The sequence below is a fragment of the Dromiciops gliroides genome, chromosome 1, assembly GCF_019393635.1.
Source record: "Dromiciops gliroides isolate mDroGli1 chromosome 1, mDroGli1.pri, whole genome shotgun sequence".
Taxonomy (NCBI): Eukaryota; Metazoa; Chordata; class Mammalia; order Microbiotheria; family Microbiotheriidae; genus Dromiciops; species Dromiciops gliroides.
The window spans coordinates 75,944,967-75,960,067 of record NC_057861.1 but is presented as its reverse complement, the minus strand read 5'-3'; the positions used below and the strand labels follow the sequence as shown (position 1 = coordinate 75,960,067).

Sequence of the window (15,101 nt, the reverse complement as noted above, 5' to 3'; positions counted from 1 at the left end):
TTGCCTGGGAGCTGGGGGAAGGGGTGTCAGTGCCGAAAAGCTGGGGTGGCTGGGGATGGGATGGGGTGGAAGAGAAGCCTGAGGGACGGAGCTCCAGGGGAAAGGGAGCCTATGCAGGGCCTAGAAGAAGGGGCCCACTGGGGAATGGGGAGCTGAGAGGGCTATGGAAGAAGGGAGAGGGCTGGAGAGAGAGCATGAATCAGGGGCGACCTGCCCCACTGTTTCCTCTGCAGGTGCCCCATTGCCCCTCTGGGCCTCCTCCAGCAGGCCACAGGAGCCTAGAAGTGCTCTTACTGCCTCAGGGTGGGACGAGGGGAGAGAAACTGCTTGTCAGGGTCATGCCCTATCAGGGTGCATTAGGTGCAGGCAGGAATTGTGGGGGGTGTGCTTCAAACACAGCGTGTTTCCAATGTCTACACTTAGGGTGCTCCTGGGTGTCTGACCTGTTCTTGTTCCACCACCTAGGTAAAGAGATGGGTGGGAGAGGCCCACGGTGTGCTGGGGTCCTCCCCCAGCAACTCTCAGCTCATGGTTTAGCATTCACCTTGCTGTTGTGCCCTAGGCTGGATCCTACACCCCACTTAAGACTGCCATGGGTAACCCAGCATCCAGACCCAGCTGCCTGGGGGAGAAGGGTCACCACTCCGAAGAGTTTCTGAAGGGCCAAGGGGGCAGTACTGGGCCAGAGCCAGAGCCAGGGCCTGGGGCTGGCCTCTGTCACCCCCCAGGCCCCCCACCGCCTGCCACCCCCCTCTCGCCAGGGAGCCCATGGGCCTGGAGGGCCCATAGCACTCGGGAAGTGACAGAAGTGACTGAGGTCACGGAAACAGTGGTGACAGAAATCGTGGAGGTAACACGGTACCCGGGGGGCAGGCAGCCCACAGTCACCCGAACTGTAACCATGATGAGTGAGAGTGCTGGACCACTTGCCCCGGTGAGTGCTGGTCCCAGAGAATTGGGGGTGGGGGTGGGGGTATGAGCAGGGAGGGTGTTATTATCATGTAGGACACTGGGGGCTTAGGCAGCTGTTCCCGCCCCTTCCTCTAGGCACCCCAGTGGGCAGCCCTCCCTCCTACTGAACCCCCCGAGCCCCCTGCTGCTCTCCAGAACTGGCTGGATGACATGGAGGAACTGCAGGCAGGACAGGGGCCCCCAGCAGCTGAGGTTAAGGTAGCCAATGCCCAGCTGCAGGAGCAAAAGGTAGGAAGCCAAGGGGGCAAGGGGCAGGGGACAGGGGAGGGGAGGACATGGTGCTTAAGAGGAGGGTGGGTGGGAGAGGGGAGGAGGCTAAGCTAAAGTAGCCTCTTGCCTTTGTGGGCTCTGAGCCTGACAATTTGCATGTTCTGGGACCAGGGATCACTGACGGTAATTATAACTGCTCCCCTCTTTAAGTAAACATGGCCCCATTTACCCATCGGACCCCCCCTGGAATGGTGGTAGGGACACATGCTTTTTTACTGTAATTACTGTAATTCATTCATTTGTTCAACACATGTGCTGGAAAGGGGGTGAGCATGGGAGAGAGAAACAAAGATGAATGAGATAAGACATGTCCCTGCACTTGAGAGGGGATGAGGGTCTGGATAGAGTTGAGACTGTTGGGACATGAGAGAAGGAGGTGGGGGGTGGGGTGGAGAATGGATAACCTGAAGATCTGATGACCAGTTAACAGAGAGAGAAGTCAGGACAAAGAGCAGGTTGTTGTAGTTTTAGGGGGAGAGCTGAAGGGAACTCTAGAGACCACTAAGTCCAAGCCTTTCATTTTACAAATGAAGAAACTGAGCCCCAGAGAAAGGAAGAGGTTTGTCCAAGGTCACACAGCAATTATGATTTCTGTCTGGGACTAGATAAATAATTATATACAAAATTGGAGCCATGATCCTGTGTCTGGCATTGGGTTCCTACGCTTGCACTTATTGAGCTAATATCTTACTGGGGATGGCCAAGGGATGGTGGAAGTGGCCTAGGCCACCATCTTCAAGGTCTGAGGGAAGGAGACCCTCAACAGATATTCCCCCCCCCCCATACACACAACTTCTCTCTGCCCCTTCTTGTGATTAGGAGAATCTTCTCTGGTTGCCTCAAGGCTAAGCAGCAGACAGAGACATGGTAGAGTCAAAAGAATTTAAGTCTGTAGTCAAACCCCATAAGGGAAACAGAGATAAGACAAACATAGCCAAAATCACGGTGTTCAGAGGTTCAGCCCAAGGTCAGTGAAGTTTGCAGTGACATTTAAAAAAAAATTTATTTTTGGTGGCAGTGACATTTTTTTTTTTAGTGAGGCAGTTGGGGTTAAGTGACTTGCCCAGGGTCACACAGCTAGTAAGTGTTAAGTGTCTGAGGCCAGATTTGAACTCAGGTACTCCTGACTCCAGGGCCAGTGCTCTATCCACTGCACCACCTAACTGCCCCAGCAGTGACATTTTTAACACCTGGTTCCTGGGCTGCCCCTTTCCCTTCCTGCCATTCCATGTCCCACCCCCACCCCCAGCCTGAAAGATCAGCAGCTCCCCTACTCTTGACCACCCCTCTCCTTTTGGCAACATAAGTGGTGGTTCAGTTTTGACCTTCCTCCTTTCCCTGCCTCGTATAGCAAGCTGCTCTCCCACCTGTCTGGGTCAGGCGACAAGAGCATGCTCCTGAAATCCAGCACCATGGACAAAGTCCCAGAAATCCACACTGAGTGTGAAGACAGCCAGGAGGTAGAGAGATGCCTAGCAGGCAGTTGAAAAATGTGGGTCTGGAGACTGGAGAGGGACATAAGAGCTTCTAAAATCTCAGAATTAGAATGGATCTCCGAGGTCAACTAGTCCAATCTTAAGCCAAATCATGAAAGCAGTCTAGCCTCTATCCTGAAGCCTAGTGGAGAGAATGCTAGACTTGCAGTCAGGAAGACAGACTTGAGTTTGAATCCTGCCTCTGATTCTTACTAGCCAGGCAACCATATGCAAGTTTCTGAATTTTTCAGCCTCATTTTCTTCATCTGTCAAAAATATAAAGAGGGGGATAAAAATAGCACCTGCCTTTTTGTTGTGATTATCAAATAATATCCAACATGTAAACTACTATATTAAAGTGTCAGCTAATATTGTTTCCTCCGCTGTAAGCGGGGAGGGGGGGGGGGTGGACTAGAAGATCTCTAATGGCCCTTGCAGCTCTAAATCTCTGTTCCTATTTACCTCCATGGGTGGGAAGGGATTAGTCCTCAAGATAGCTCACTTCATTTTCGGACGTTCTAATTGTTTTGGAAGTTTCTTCTTATGTTGAGCCAAATTCTGTCTCCCTATAACTCCAATGTCCTCCCATGACGGGGAAGTGGTCATTGAAGCCATGGGAATGGATGAGCCCACCAAGGGAAGGGAGTGAAGAGGGGAAAAGACTGAAGACAAAGCCCCGTAAAATGCAGAAATCTAGGGGACAAGTGGCAGGAGAAGAAAAGCCAATGAAGGAGACTGTCTCCTATCTCTCTAGCTGCCCCTCCTATGTTAGGATAGATCAGAAAAATAGAACAAGTCTGGAACTGAGAGAGGAAAAGGAGTAGCAAGAAGGAGGGAAGAGGGGCAGCTAGGTGGTGCAGTGGATAGAGCACCGGCCCTGGATTCAGGAGGACCTGAGTTCAAATCCGGCCTTAGACACTTAATACCTACTAGCTGTGTGACCCTGGGCAAGTCACTTAAACCCAATTGCCTAAAAAATAAAAAAAATAAGAAGGAGGGAAGAGCTGCCTTGGCTTCCTCAGGGATATTTGGTGGTAAGGTCCTTAAAGACCCCGGAGGGAGCAGGGTTTTTTTTTGGGGGGGGCGGGGATCAGTTAGAAATCACATTGCTAAGGGTTGAGGAATGAGTGGGTGGTGAAGCAGAGGCAATGAGTAGGGATGACTCCAGAAGTTTGGCAGTGGAGGTTCTCACAGGGACAGGGGAAGATTTTTCATCTATTCATTCATGAATTCAGCAAGTATTTATTAAGTGGCTACTGTGTACCAAGCATTTCTCTAGTCACTGAGGATGGTTTTCATGCAATGGGAAGGTTGTTTTGTATGAAGATAGGGAGAGATTGAAGATGCAAGCGAAGAGATGAAGGGAGAAGTCAGGAGGGGATCAGATCAAGGACACAGAAAGAAGGGTCAGTGTTGATAAGGGGGGTTGTGTGCCCTCTAAGACAGAAGGGAAGGAGGGGAGGATGGGCAGAGACCTGAAGTTCTGAGATGATGGGGTAGTGGAGAGAGTATAGGCTCCCATCAGATAGTTCCTCACCCCTAGCCCTACCCTCACCCCCTTGGAGAAGCTAAATGGGCCTCAGCTCATTCACAAACCTGCTTAAGCCCCTTGGGAGGGGACTTCCTGAGGGCTGAGCAGAGACCCCATCTCTGTCCTCGGCTTGGGACCGCCCACCATGGCTGCCCCAGCTCCTGAAACGGCTGCTGGAGGAGGGCAGGCCCCGCATGGAGCGGCTCCTGCAGGACACTCCGGAACGGCCAACTGAAGGAGGCCAAGAGCGAGAGATCTTCACTAGGCTCCAGAAGCAGTGGGACCAGCTGACACAGAAGGCAGAGGCCAGGTGAGGGAATTGGAGGTAGGGATGCTGGAGGCTGGAGGTTGGGGAAAGATGGGAGGACTAAGGGTGGTATGATGTGGTGACCACTGACTGAGGTGGGAGGAGGGGGTTGGGGAGGATGATATGTTCGGAGCCACTAAGGCTAGGAGAGGGCTGGCTTAGGGTTGGGGTTACTCTGCTCCTCCCTCTTTGGTCCTAGGTGGAGGCTCCTTGAGCAGTTAGTACCTGCAGCTCGGCATTTCCAGGCAGCTCGTGACACCTTTGTGGCCTGGCTGGGTCCTGCTGAGCGGCTCCTGGCTCAGCTCTGGTGGGAGGAGCCTGGGACTGGCCCCCTCCAAGGTGCTCTGGAGCAGGTTCAGGTAGGAGGGAGAGCCCCATCCTCCTTGGGACGTGAGAGCCCCTCCCTCAGCTGGTGCCTGTGAATCACATAGTCATCGTGTGCCTCTTGCCAGGGGGTATGTGAGGAAGTCCGGCAGAAGGCATCGGACATGGACATTGTTCGAGAGACGGGCCAGAGGCTCCTGGAGCTGGTGGTGGGTGAGTTAGTGGCTGAGGGTTGGCAGGACCCCTTTCCTTTCCTGTCAGCCTCTTCCTGAACTCACTTCGCCTTCTCCCCCCATAGCCACTATGCCCTAAATGGTGGGACCCCCACACCAAGGAGTCCTGTCCTGGGTGACATCTCTGGCTATGGGGGCTTAGAAAGATGAGACATCATGGGGAAGAGAAAAGAGTGAAATAAGATGTGGAATCAAAAGACCTGAGTTCAAATTATTACTATTTATGTGACCTTGAACAAATCACTGAACTTCTCCGGGCCTTCGTTTTCTAAGTTGTGAAATGGAGAGGTTGGTTGCTTTAGACCAGGGGTTGGCAAATTTCAGCCCCAGCCTAGCACCAGATCTGGTCTGCTGCTGGGTTTTGTATATATTCCCAGAGCTAAGAAAGATTTTTAAAATCTTTAAATACAGTAAAATTTTATTTTAAAATGCAAAAAAGTCCAAACCCCATTCTTCACTTGAGGCTGGATTTGGCCCTGAGCTCTTAGTTTGTGGACCCCTCACCTAGATGATCTCAAAAGTTCCTTCAATGCAAAAAAAAAGTCCCCTCAAAGTTCAGATTCTAGTCTTATGAGTGCACAGGTGGACTAGTCACGGGTACACATCCCAGCTGCAGAACTGGGCCTCAGGACCACCTTCCTAGGGAGTGTCTCTGTGGTGGGCCCCTCTGTCCAGTCCTTCTGTCTAAGAATCCTCATTGATTCTCTCTTCCCCATCCCAGTCCTAGTGAAGAAGCACAGTACAACAAGCCTCCCATGAACCAGGTAGCCCTGGGGCTGCCTCCTGCCTGGTTCTCATTCCCTTCTCTTCTAGCTTCATATCCAACCCCTTCTTGGGAGGGGGTTGGGCACTCAGTACTGCCTGGCTCCCCTCTATCTACCTCAGGTTGGGATCTCTGTCTGAATTAGGCCTCAAACTCAGATTAATGTTCCTTGTTTGTTTATTTTGACAAGGTAACTAGAGTTGATCAGAGGAGTGTTATTTTTTGCCTTTCTTTGTATCCCTAGTGCTTGCCACAGTACTTGGGACCTAGTGGGTGCTTAATAATTGCTTGTTGATTTGACTGTCAAGTAATACTGTATTTGGATTTCAACAAGGCATTTGACACTGTCTAAGCACCAGGATCACTCTCCTATCGAGATTGAACAAAACCCAATTCATCTAAGTTCACTTGAGATGAGCCCGGGTTTTTCAAAAGGAGTTTAATTAGGAAACTGAGGGAAAGCCCAAAGAAATGACAAAGTGACAGGCAGCTAGGTGGCACAGTGGATAATGCACCAGCCCTTGGATTCGGGAGGACCTGAGTTCAAATTCAACCTCAGACACTTGATGTGTACTAGCCGTGCAACCCTGGGCAAGTCGCTTAACCCTCATTGCCCCACAAAAAATAAAATTACAAAGTGAAACCTCAAAAGCCCAGAAGAGGAGGCATTCAGAGAGCCTAGTGCCCTGGTTCTCCACTAACCGGAGGCTCACTGATAGAGTGCTTGAGAGCCCAGCTTACATTAGGCAGCCCAGCTCCATGGGCCCTGTGGCCAGCTCTTCTCTGATTCCCTCTGTTGGGAGGCTCCTGCAGCCAGAGCCCCCAGCACTGTCTCCCCTTCTTGGGGGGCACCAGGTGGTTAGCAGGTTGATGGACCATCTCCAAGAGGAGCCCTTCTCTTAGGTTACATCAACCTGTAACAATGTGCAGAGCAGACACTGAGGGCCTGGATCCTGGCTAAAGGGTTGGGTTCCTTGGCCCTCTCAGCCTCTCCTAAGCTCCCTGCTATACCCTTGACCACAATAAGAGAGGGTAGGGGTGGTGTCACTGATCACTCGGCCTTCAAGTCCATGAGTTGGTTGCTGCTGCTATCAGGAAGCTCAACTCCTTATTTTTGGAGGGTCTAGTCCTACCTCATCTTGGCCCAATTACAGGAGAAAAGGGTCTGTCTGAATCAGGAGAACTGGGGAGACAGAGGTCTAGAGAGGCTAGGTGTAGGAGTGGGCAGCAGCTGCCCTGGGAAGGAGATGGGCAGTGAAAGAAACTCAACTGAGGGGGTACAGGGGCCCACCACCCTACCTGAGCTTTACTCAGGGCCCAGAGGTCACAGATATAGGATGCCACAGCAGAAGAGTCTAGTTGTGCCCTGCTTAGGAGCCAGCTGTCACTGAGAATTCTGTCCAGGGTTCAAAGCTCTGTTTAGTCTCAGGTCCCTGCAATGGGAAGCAGTTATTCACCACGGTGCCCACAGCAGTTCCTGAGTGTCTGTTGCCTGTGTCTCCTGTGCCCCATTTCCCCGTGTCTATGCCTTGTGGCCCCTTTGATAATAATAATAATTATCATCATGATGATGATGATAACTAGCATTTACATAGTGTTTTCAGATTTTCAAAGTACTTTACAAATATTGCCTCATTTTATCCTCACAACAATCCTGGAGGTAGGTGCTATTGTGCCCATTTTATAGATAAGGAAACTGAAGCAGATAGAGTCCAGGTTAAGTGACTTGTCTGGGATCATACAGTTAGGAAATGTCTGAGGCTGAATTTGAACTCAGATCTTCCTAACTTCAGGTCCAATGTTCTATTCACTGTGCCTCCTAGATGCCAGTCAGATTGCTTTGACTGTGCCCCCTGTGCCCTCTGTGTCACCTGTGACTGTGTTCCTTGTGCCCCTGAATCCCCTGCAGAGTCCTAGCCCTATGACCCCTGTGTCCCTCATCTCCTGTGTCCTGGCCTGGGACCTCCTGTGAAAGGGTAGTGCTCTGTGGACTCTAGGGGAGGAGGCCCAGCTGGTACGGGAGCAGCTAGAAGAGCTTCGGGTGAGGTTGCTGCTGGCCGGGCAGAGCGGGGCCCACATCAGACTTAGGCTGGAGCAGACTCTGGAGGCAGCCACGCGACTGCAGCCATCTGGAGAGCCGCCACCACCTGCAGCCTGGCTGGGGAGATTGGAGCAGGCATGGGCAGCGGCAGAGCCTGGAGAACGGGAAGACAGAGAGCAGGTGCCTGGGCGGGAGGGGCCGGATACAGGGTGGGGAGGTCAAGGATAGAGTGACCAGTGCAGCAGTAGGACAGGAAGAAAGGGAGGGGGCATTGCAGGGCCCAGGGAGGTAGCCCCTCCTTTCACTCTCTTCCCTTTTCCCTGCCTCAGTTGCGGAAAGCCATAGGGGAGGAACTGGGTCGCCTGGACATGCTTGGGCAGCGGGTGGAAGAGCTGAATGGAGTGACCCTGGAGCCTTCTGCACTCCAGGCCCAGCTGAGTCAACACAAGGTAGGCCCTCCCTACTCACGGACCAATAATCCCTTCTAGCACAAACCTGGGGCAAATCATTTTGATTTCTAGGCCTCTGTTTCCTCAACTGTAAAATGGGTGTGTTAGCCTAAAGGGCTTCTGAGAGGTTCGAGAGCTCTGGCACTATGACACAATGATCTCCCCTATGCCAGGGACATACAGATGGATGAGTGGGGATAGACGTCCTTCACTGACGTTGGGGACTATGTGGAGACAGGTAGAGGCTCCACTTCCCCCCCTTTTCCTCTCCCTCCCAAGGGACAGGATAGGCAGAATAGGGAAAGAGGGGAAAGGGGCCTCCCCTGTCCTCTCCCCACCCCATGACTCTCATCTGTCTCTGTTTTTCCCATCCTTCCCCCAAACCTGCCTCCCCTCTTGAACCCACCAGCTTCTGGCTGCAGAACTTCTACAGCAGCAGGAGTTAAGGACCCGCCTCCTGGGACTCTTGGGTGCTGGAATTCCCAGCCTCTGCCCCTCTGAGGAGAAAGAGCAACTCCAGGTGAGTGGTGGGGCCCCTGACTGGGGCTGGAGCCCCTGGGCTCTCCCTGCCTGGGAGTTCTAGTTGAATGTCTCCTAAGAGTTAAGCCTGGGCTCTGGGGCCTGGTGCTCCCCTGGTCATTGCTGTCTCCACCCTTAGGCAAAGGTAGCAAAAAGAGAAGAATGCCTCCTGATGTCCTTGGGGCCTGTTTTCACCTTCTCCCACTTCTCCTCTCCTCCCTTCCCTTTCTCTCCCCTCCCCATGAGCCACAGCAACACCTGTGCCAGAGCTAGACCATGTTCTCCCCTTTGTGTACCCCTCTTTCTCTTTGTTCCACCTTCTTGCATCCTTAGTCCTGTTAGTCTTCCTATTGACCTACCAAATTGATTCATTCATTTAATGGTTTGGAAGAATTTAGCAAGGAAAGTCATGACTTCATCTAGAACAGCTCTCATTTGACTAATGTCATTTCCCTTTTTGATAAGGTACCCAGACTGGTAAGTCAGGGGAGTTCTGGTTGTCACCTTTCTTTGTCTCCCTAGTGCTTAGCAGAGTAGCTGGAACATAGTAAGTGCTCAATAAAATGTTTGTTGACTTGACTTAATAACTCAAGGCACCATGTACTTGGATTTCAGCAAAGCATTCAACAAAGTCTATTGTGCTATCCTTGTGGAAAGGGTTGAGAGATATGGAATAGTGAAAGTTCACTGAGGTATGGATTCAGAGCAGATCCAATGACGAATTCCATCAAAATATTTATTAATAGGTTAATGTTGACTCACAGAGAGGGCTCCATTGTATCGCCTGAAGGCTCTGTCTTTGAGTCTTGTGTCATTCAACAAATTTATCCATCATTTGCATAATGGCATAGATGTGGCCAACTTATCAAGTTTGCAAGTGACATGAAGCTAGGAGAGACTGCTCATACATGGGGTGATGAGGTCAGAATCCAAAAAGAACTAGATAGGCTAGAATGATAGACTGAATCTCATAAGATGAAACCTCATAGGAATAAATATAAAAATCCCACCTTTGGGTTCAAGTATTCAACTTCACAGAGAAAAATGGAAGAAGCATGGTAAGATAAGCTATTAGTCAAGGCAAGTCAATAGTGTGACTCTTCAGCCCAAAAAGCCAATGTAATCTTAGAAGAGAGAGTGTCTAGAACAAGGGAAGGTGTGTGTGTGTGTGTGTGTGTGTGTGTGTAGATGTGTTCAGGGGGTGGTTGACAGCCCTGTTACTCTCTGCTTTAGTTAGACCACATTTAGAGCATTATGTTTGGTCCTGTATGTCACATTTTGGGAAAGAGAACATACAGAGGAGGGTGACCAAGATGGTGCCTTCTCAAAGCTGGTACTCTTACTGGAGACCATGACATCCAATTCAATCCAATTAAAAACATTTATTAAGCCCCTAATGTGTGGCGATGAGTAGCATATCAAATAGAGTGCTAGATCTGGATTCAGGAAGACCTGATTTTATATCTTGCCTCATACTTAGCAGCTGGGTGACCCTGAGCAAGTCACTTAGCCTCTGATTATCATGGCTTCCTTATCTACAAGTTGGGGATGATAAGAGCACCTACCTCCCAGGTTTGTTATAAGGATCAAGTGAGATAATAATTGTAAAAACCTTAGCCTGTAGGGGCAGCTAGGTGGCACAGTGGATAGAGTACCAGCCCTGGAGTCAGGAGGACCTGAGTTCAAATCTGGCCTCAGACACTTAACACTTACTAGCTGTGTGATCCTGGGCAAATCACTTAACCCCAATTGCCTCACCAAAAAACCCCCAAAAAACAACAAAAAACCCCCCCTTAGCCTAGAGCCTGGTACATAATAAGTGTAACTGTTAGTTATTATTATTATTATTATTATTATTATTATTATTATTATTATTATTACTACTACTACTACTATTACTATTACTATTACTATTACCTAGGTGTTGAGGATCCAAAGGAAAAATAGAGCAAAACAAAACAAAACAATCCCAACCTCTGAAGAGCTTACATCTTGATTGGGATGGGGGTGGAGAGTCACAGCATGTAGACAGATAAATTTGCACATGATGATTTGAGGATAGAGAAGATGTTAAGGAAAGGCTGCCACTAGGTGGTGTGATGTGAGTCGGGCCTCTGGGGACGCAATGGATTCTAAGAGGTAGGGATGAAGAAGTGCATTTCTCAAGGCCTAGGGGGCAGTCTGTACCAACATACTGTAGCAGGAGATGTGCTACTGAGTTTGCAGAGAAAGCGAATGAGCCTGTTTGGCTAGGAAGTGGAATTCGTGAAGGGTAGTAATGGTCTGGGGTCAGACGGTGCCTCTACCAAAGGAGAATCTACCAAAGGAACTAGGGAGATGTAACTTGGAGAAGACTAGGTTGGGCCTTGCTAGCTATTTTCAGTTATTTATTGGAAGTGTATTGGATTTTTCTGCTTGATCTTAGAGGGCGGAACAAGGAACAATCTGTGTAAGTTACAGAGAGGCAGATTTAGGTCTGATGTAAAGAACAGCTTCCTAACAATGACAGCTAACCAAAGACGAGGAATGGACTGTCCACCATCCCTGGAAGTTTTCTTTTTGCTTTTAAAAAATTTTTATTTTCTCTTGATAGTTTTCCCAGTTACATGTAAAGATAGTTTTCAACATTCATTTTTGTAAGATTTTTGAGTTCCACATTTTTCTCCTTCCCTTCTTTTCCTCCCCAAGAGAGCAAGCAATCTGATACAGGTTATACATGTACAATCATGTTAAACATATTTCTACATTAGTCATGTTGTGAAAGAAGAATCAGAAAAAAAGGGGAAAACCACAAGAAAAAAAAACAAAACAAAGTGAAAATAGCACGCCTCAATCTGCATTCAGACTCCATAGTTCTTTCTCTGGAGGTGGAGAGCACTTTCCATCATGAATCCTTTGGAATTGTCTTAGATCATTGCACTGTTGAGAAGAGCCAAGTCTATCATAGCTGATCATCACACAGTGTTGCTGTGACTGTGTACAATGTTCTCCTGGCTCTGCTCACTTCACTCAGCGTCATCTTTTCAGATTTTTTTTCTGAAATCTGCCTGCTCATCATTTCTTATAGTTTAATACTATTTCATTACATTCATATACTACAACTTGTTCAGCCATTCCCCAACTGACAGGCATTTCCTCTATTTCCATGGACATTTTCAAATTGAGGTGGGATGGGGGGCAGCTAGGTGGTACAGTAGATAAAGCACTGGCCCTGGATTCAGGAGGACCTGAGTTCAAATCTGGTCTCAGACACTTAACACTTACTAGCTGTGTGACCCTGGGCAAGTCACTTAACCCTCACTACCCTGCAAAAAAAAAAAAAAGAGAGAGAGAGAGAAAAAAAGCTAAATTAAGGTGGGATGGCTACTTGTTAGTTGTGATGCAGAAAGGATTCATAGTCAAATACAGGTTGACCTAGGTGATCTTTAAGGTCCCTTCCAAGTCTGAGATTCAATTAATGTTCATTCAATAAACATTTTTTAAAAATCTACTAAGCCCTGAGCTGATATAGTTTCAATAACAAAAGGCCCTTGTTCTCACAGAGCTTAGATTTGAGTATAGGATATGATCCAGACACAGATAACAATAATACACAACATAACATGATAAGTGCATCACAGAGGGCAAAGTACGCTAAGGAGCCTAGCTGTAGTGAATCAGGAGAATCTTCCTGGAGGAAGTTCAGTTGAGTTCCGCCTTAAAGGATGAATAAGATAGGAAGGGACTAGGCAGAATGTCCTTGAGTTACTGAGTCCTGCCCAGGTGCTTGAGTCCCCATCTCACTGGTGATCCCTAAGCTCTAAATTGGGTATACTCCATATCTTCTTGTCCTGTCTCTAGGCTGAGCTGGAGCTCCTTCGGAGTCAGGCTCAGGAGGTCCAGCAGAGCAGCACTGCAGGAGTGCTGTGCCGGGAGCGGGCCCTCTCCCTGCTAGCCCAGTTTGCGGAAGCCCAGGGTGAATTGGCCCCATGGCTGAAAGAAGCCCAGGACATTGTGGCCCATCTCAACCCACATGCAGTTGCTGGCAGCCCTGAGGCCTGCAGGGAGCAGCAGGAACTGCTACAGGTGAGTCCAGGGGAGAAGGGGCCAGACTGGCCACCTGATTCTGGAGATCTTAGTGGAGCGAGCTGGGCAGGGAGATAGATTACTTAGGCAGTAGATGCGGGTGGGGATCCTCCTGCTCCCTTAACAAGAACTGCCCTTTATCTCAAGGACTGTGCAGAGTAATACAAGAACCCTGGATTTGAACCCAGAGGATCTGGCAAATTATTTAACCCCTGTGGGACTCAGGTTGGAAGGTCTCCCCAGCCTTTGTCTCCTGTTACCGGGTCTGTCCATCCTGCAGCATCTGCGGGAGGCCATTGCAGAGCACAGGCCCCTGGTGGGGAAGCTGCAACGGGTGTTTGTACAGCTCAAAGACCTGAACCCAGTCCAGTGCGCACCCTTCCAGGAAGCCTGGCGGGTCGCTGAGGAGGAGCTGGGGGCCCTGAGGGCCCGAGTGGACAGTGTGGCAGCCACTCTGGGGCAGACTGTGCCCCAGTACACTCAGGTGAGGGGTCCATTCAGAAAAAGGAGGGGCTAAACTAGGTGGGGGGGGAGGGCTATGGCTATAGGTAGGGTGGGGCATGAATGGGGTCGGGCTAGCGCTGGGAGTGGTGTGATTAAGGGAGAGAGCTGGGAAGGGGTGGAGCTAAGGTGGAACTATAACTGGTCCAGGGATGGAGCCACAGAATTTGGAAAGAGGGGTGAAAGTGTAGATGAGATGGAAGAGAGTGTAGGGGATGTTCTGGTTATTTGTCACCCAGGTGGGCGGATGGTCGTAGCAATGCCCCTCTGTCCCCTTCTCCCCATATTCCCAGCTGAGCGAAAGGCTGGCCCGGCTGGCAGAACAGTTGGAACAACTGGCCCGGAGAGTGGAGAATGTGGGGACGGTGCGGGCTGATGCCCAGCGTATCCGGGAGCAGCTTCGGGAGCAGAGCCTGCTGCTGAGCGAGCTAGAGCCCGTGGGGGCAGCACTGGATACTGCCCGGGCTCGAGCCCAGGAGCTGGGGGCTGGGGTCACTGGGACCCTGGATGAAAGCTCCGAGGCTGGGCTAGGGCCTCGAGGTATGAGGCTGGGCTGACTGGCAGGGCTAGGGGCCTACCTGGGATGTGGGATGGGCCAGACTGAGCCATGCCAGACCAAGATGGGGCATCCAAGGCTCCCTTCTGGCTGCTTGTCTTGTAGGGTGGCTGGACTAGGCCCTTTCCCCTTAGCCTATCCCATCCTCTATTAGCAGTGCTTCAGGCTGAGGCAGATCACCTGTGGGACCGCTGGTCAGGGATGCAGGCTGCAGCCCAGGAACGGGCCAACTGGCTGCGGGTTGTGTTGGCACTGGCCGAACAGTTCTGGCAGGGCCTAGCTGATCTGGCCACCAGTCTGGCTGATACACAGCATCTGGTGCTGCACATGGAGGATGCAGGGCCAGAGCCTGAAGGCATCCGGAGCAGGCTTGGCGCCATGCAGGTACCTGTTGGACCACATGGGGCCATGAGGAGCGGGGGTGGGGGAGGCCTTCTTCTTTCTTTTTTTCTCTTCTCCTTTGTTCTTTTCCCTTCACCCCTGATCCCAGAACATTCCTAGGGGCAATTTCATTCCCAGGACAGGGTAGGCACTTGGGACCTTTAGGAGATTGCCTAAGAGCACTTTATGGAAGAGGGACACTGTGATTACTGCCTACAAAGCATAGATTTAAATGTCTAGATGGCCTTAATGACTACCCTGTCTCTCCCCAGGCATTGAGGGAGGAGGTGGATGGACTACAGAGTGAGCTGGATGCCCTGGGGGCCCTGGGCCTGGAACTTCTGTCTGCCTGTGGGGATGGGGACCGCCCTGAGGTGACCCGAAGCATGGATGAGGTGAATAGGAATGGAAGTGGGCTAGGGAAGGGACAGGGATAGGGGAGTAGGCCTATGATGTCCCAAAGAAGCTGTTATTCAAGGTCTCAAGTCATACAGATCTGTTTGTTTTTTATTTTTGCGGGGCAACAGGGGTTAAGTGACTTGCTCAGGGTCACACAACTAGGAAGTGTCAAGTGTCTGAGGTTGGATTTGAACTCAGGTCCTCCTGAATCCAGGGCCAGTGCTTTATCCACTACGCCACCTAGCTGCTCAAGTCATACAGATCTGTAATCTCATCCATGTGTATGGTCCCCTCCAATGATGCAGGTCACAGCCT

General features: G+C 50.4%; 1 protein-coding gene across 1 annotated transcript in view; it reads left to right on the top strand.

Annotated features, from left to right (window-relative positions):
- The first annotated feature begins 1,322 nt into the window (after window positions 1–1,322).
- LOC122734292 (microtubule-actin cross-linking factor 1-like) overlaps window positions 1,323–15,101 on the top strand; it is a 75,287-nt gene continuing 61,508 nt past the window's right edge. The window contains exons 1-11 of the mRNA XM_043975006.1: window positions 1,323–4,558; window positions 4,755–4,914; window positions 5,008–5,092; window positions 7,873–8,096; window positions 8,246–8,365; window positions 8,775–8,885; window positions 12,725–12,949; window positions 13,230–13,433; window positions 13,744–13,990; window positions 14,161–14,390; window positions 14,660–14,782. Coding sequence (XP_043830941.1) covers window positions 4,443–4,558; window positions 4,755–4,914; window positions 5,008–5,092; window positions 7,873–8,096; window positions 8,246–8,365; window positions 8,775–8,885; window positions 12,725–12,949; window positions 13,230–13,433; window positions 13,744–13,990; window positions 14,161–14,390; window positions 14,660–14,782 — 1,845 coding nt within the window. The 5' untranslated portion in view covers window positions 1,323–4,442. The remainder of the gene's footprint in view (window positions 4,559–4,754; window positions 4,915–5,007; window positions 5,093–7,872; window positions 8,097–8,245; window positions 8,366–8,774; window positions 8,886–12,724; window positions 12,950–13,229; window positions 13,434–13,743; window positions 13,991–14,160; window positions 14,391–14,659; window positions 14,783–15,101) is intronic.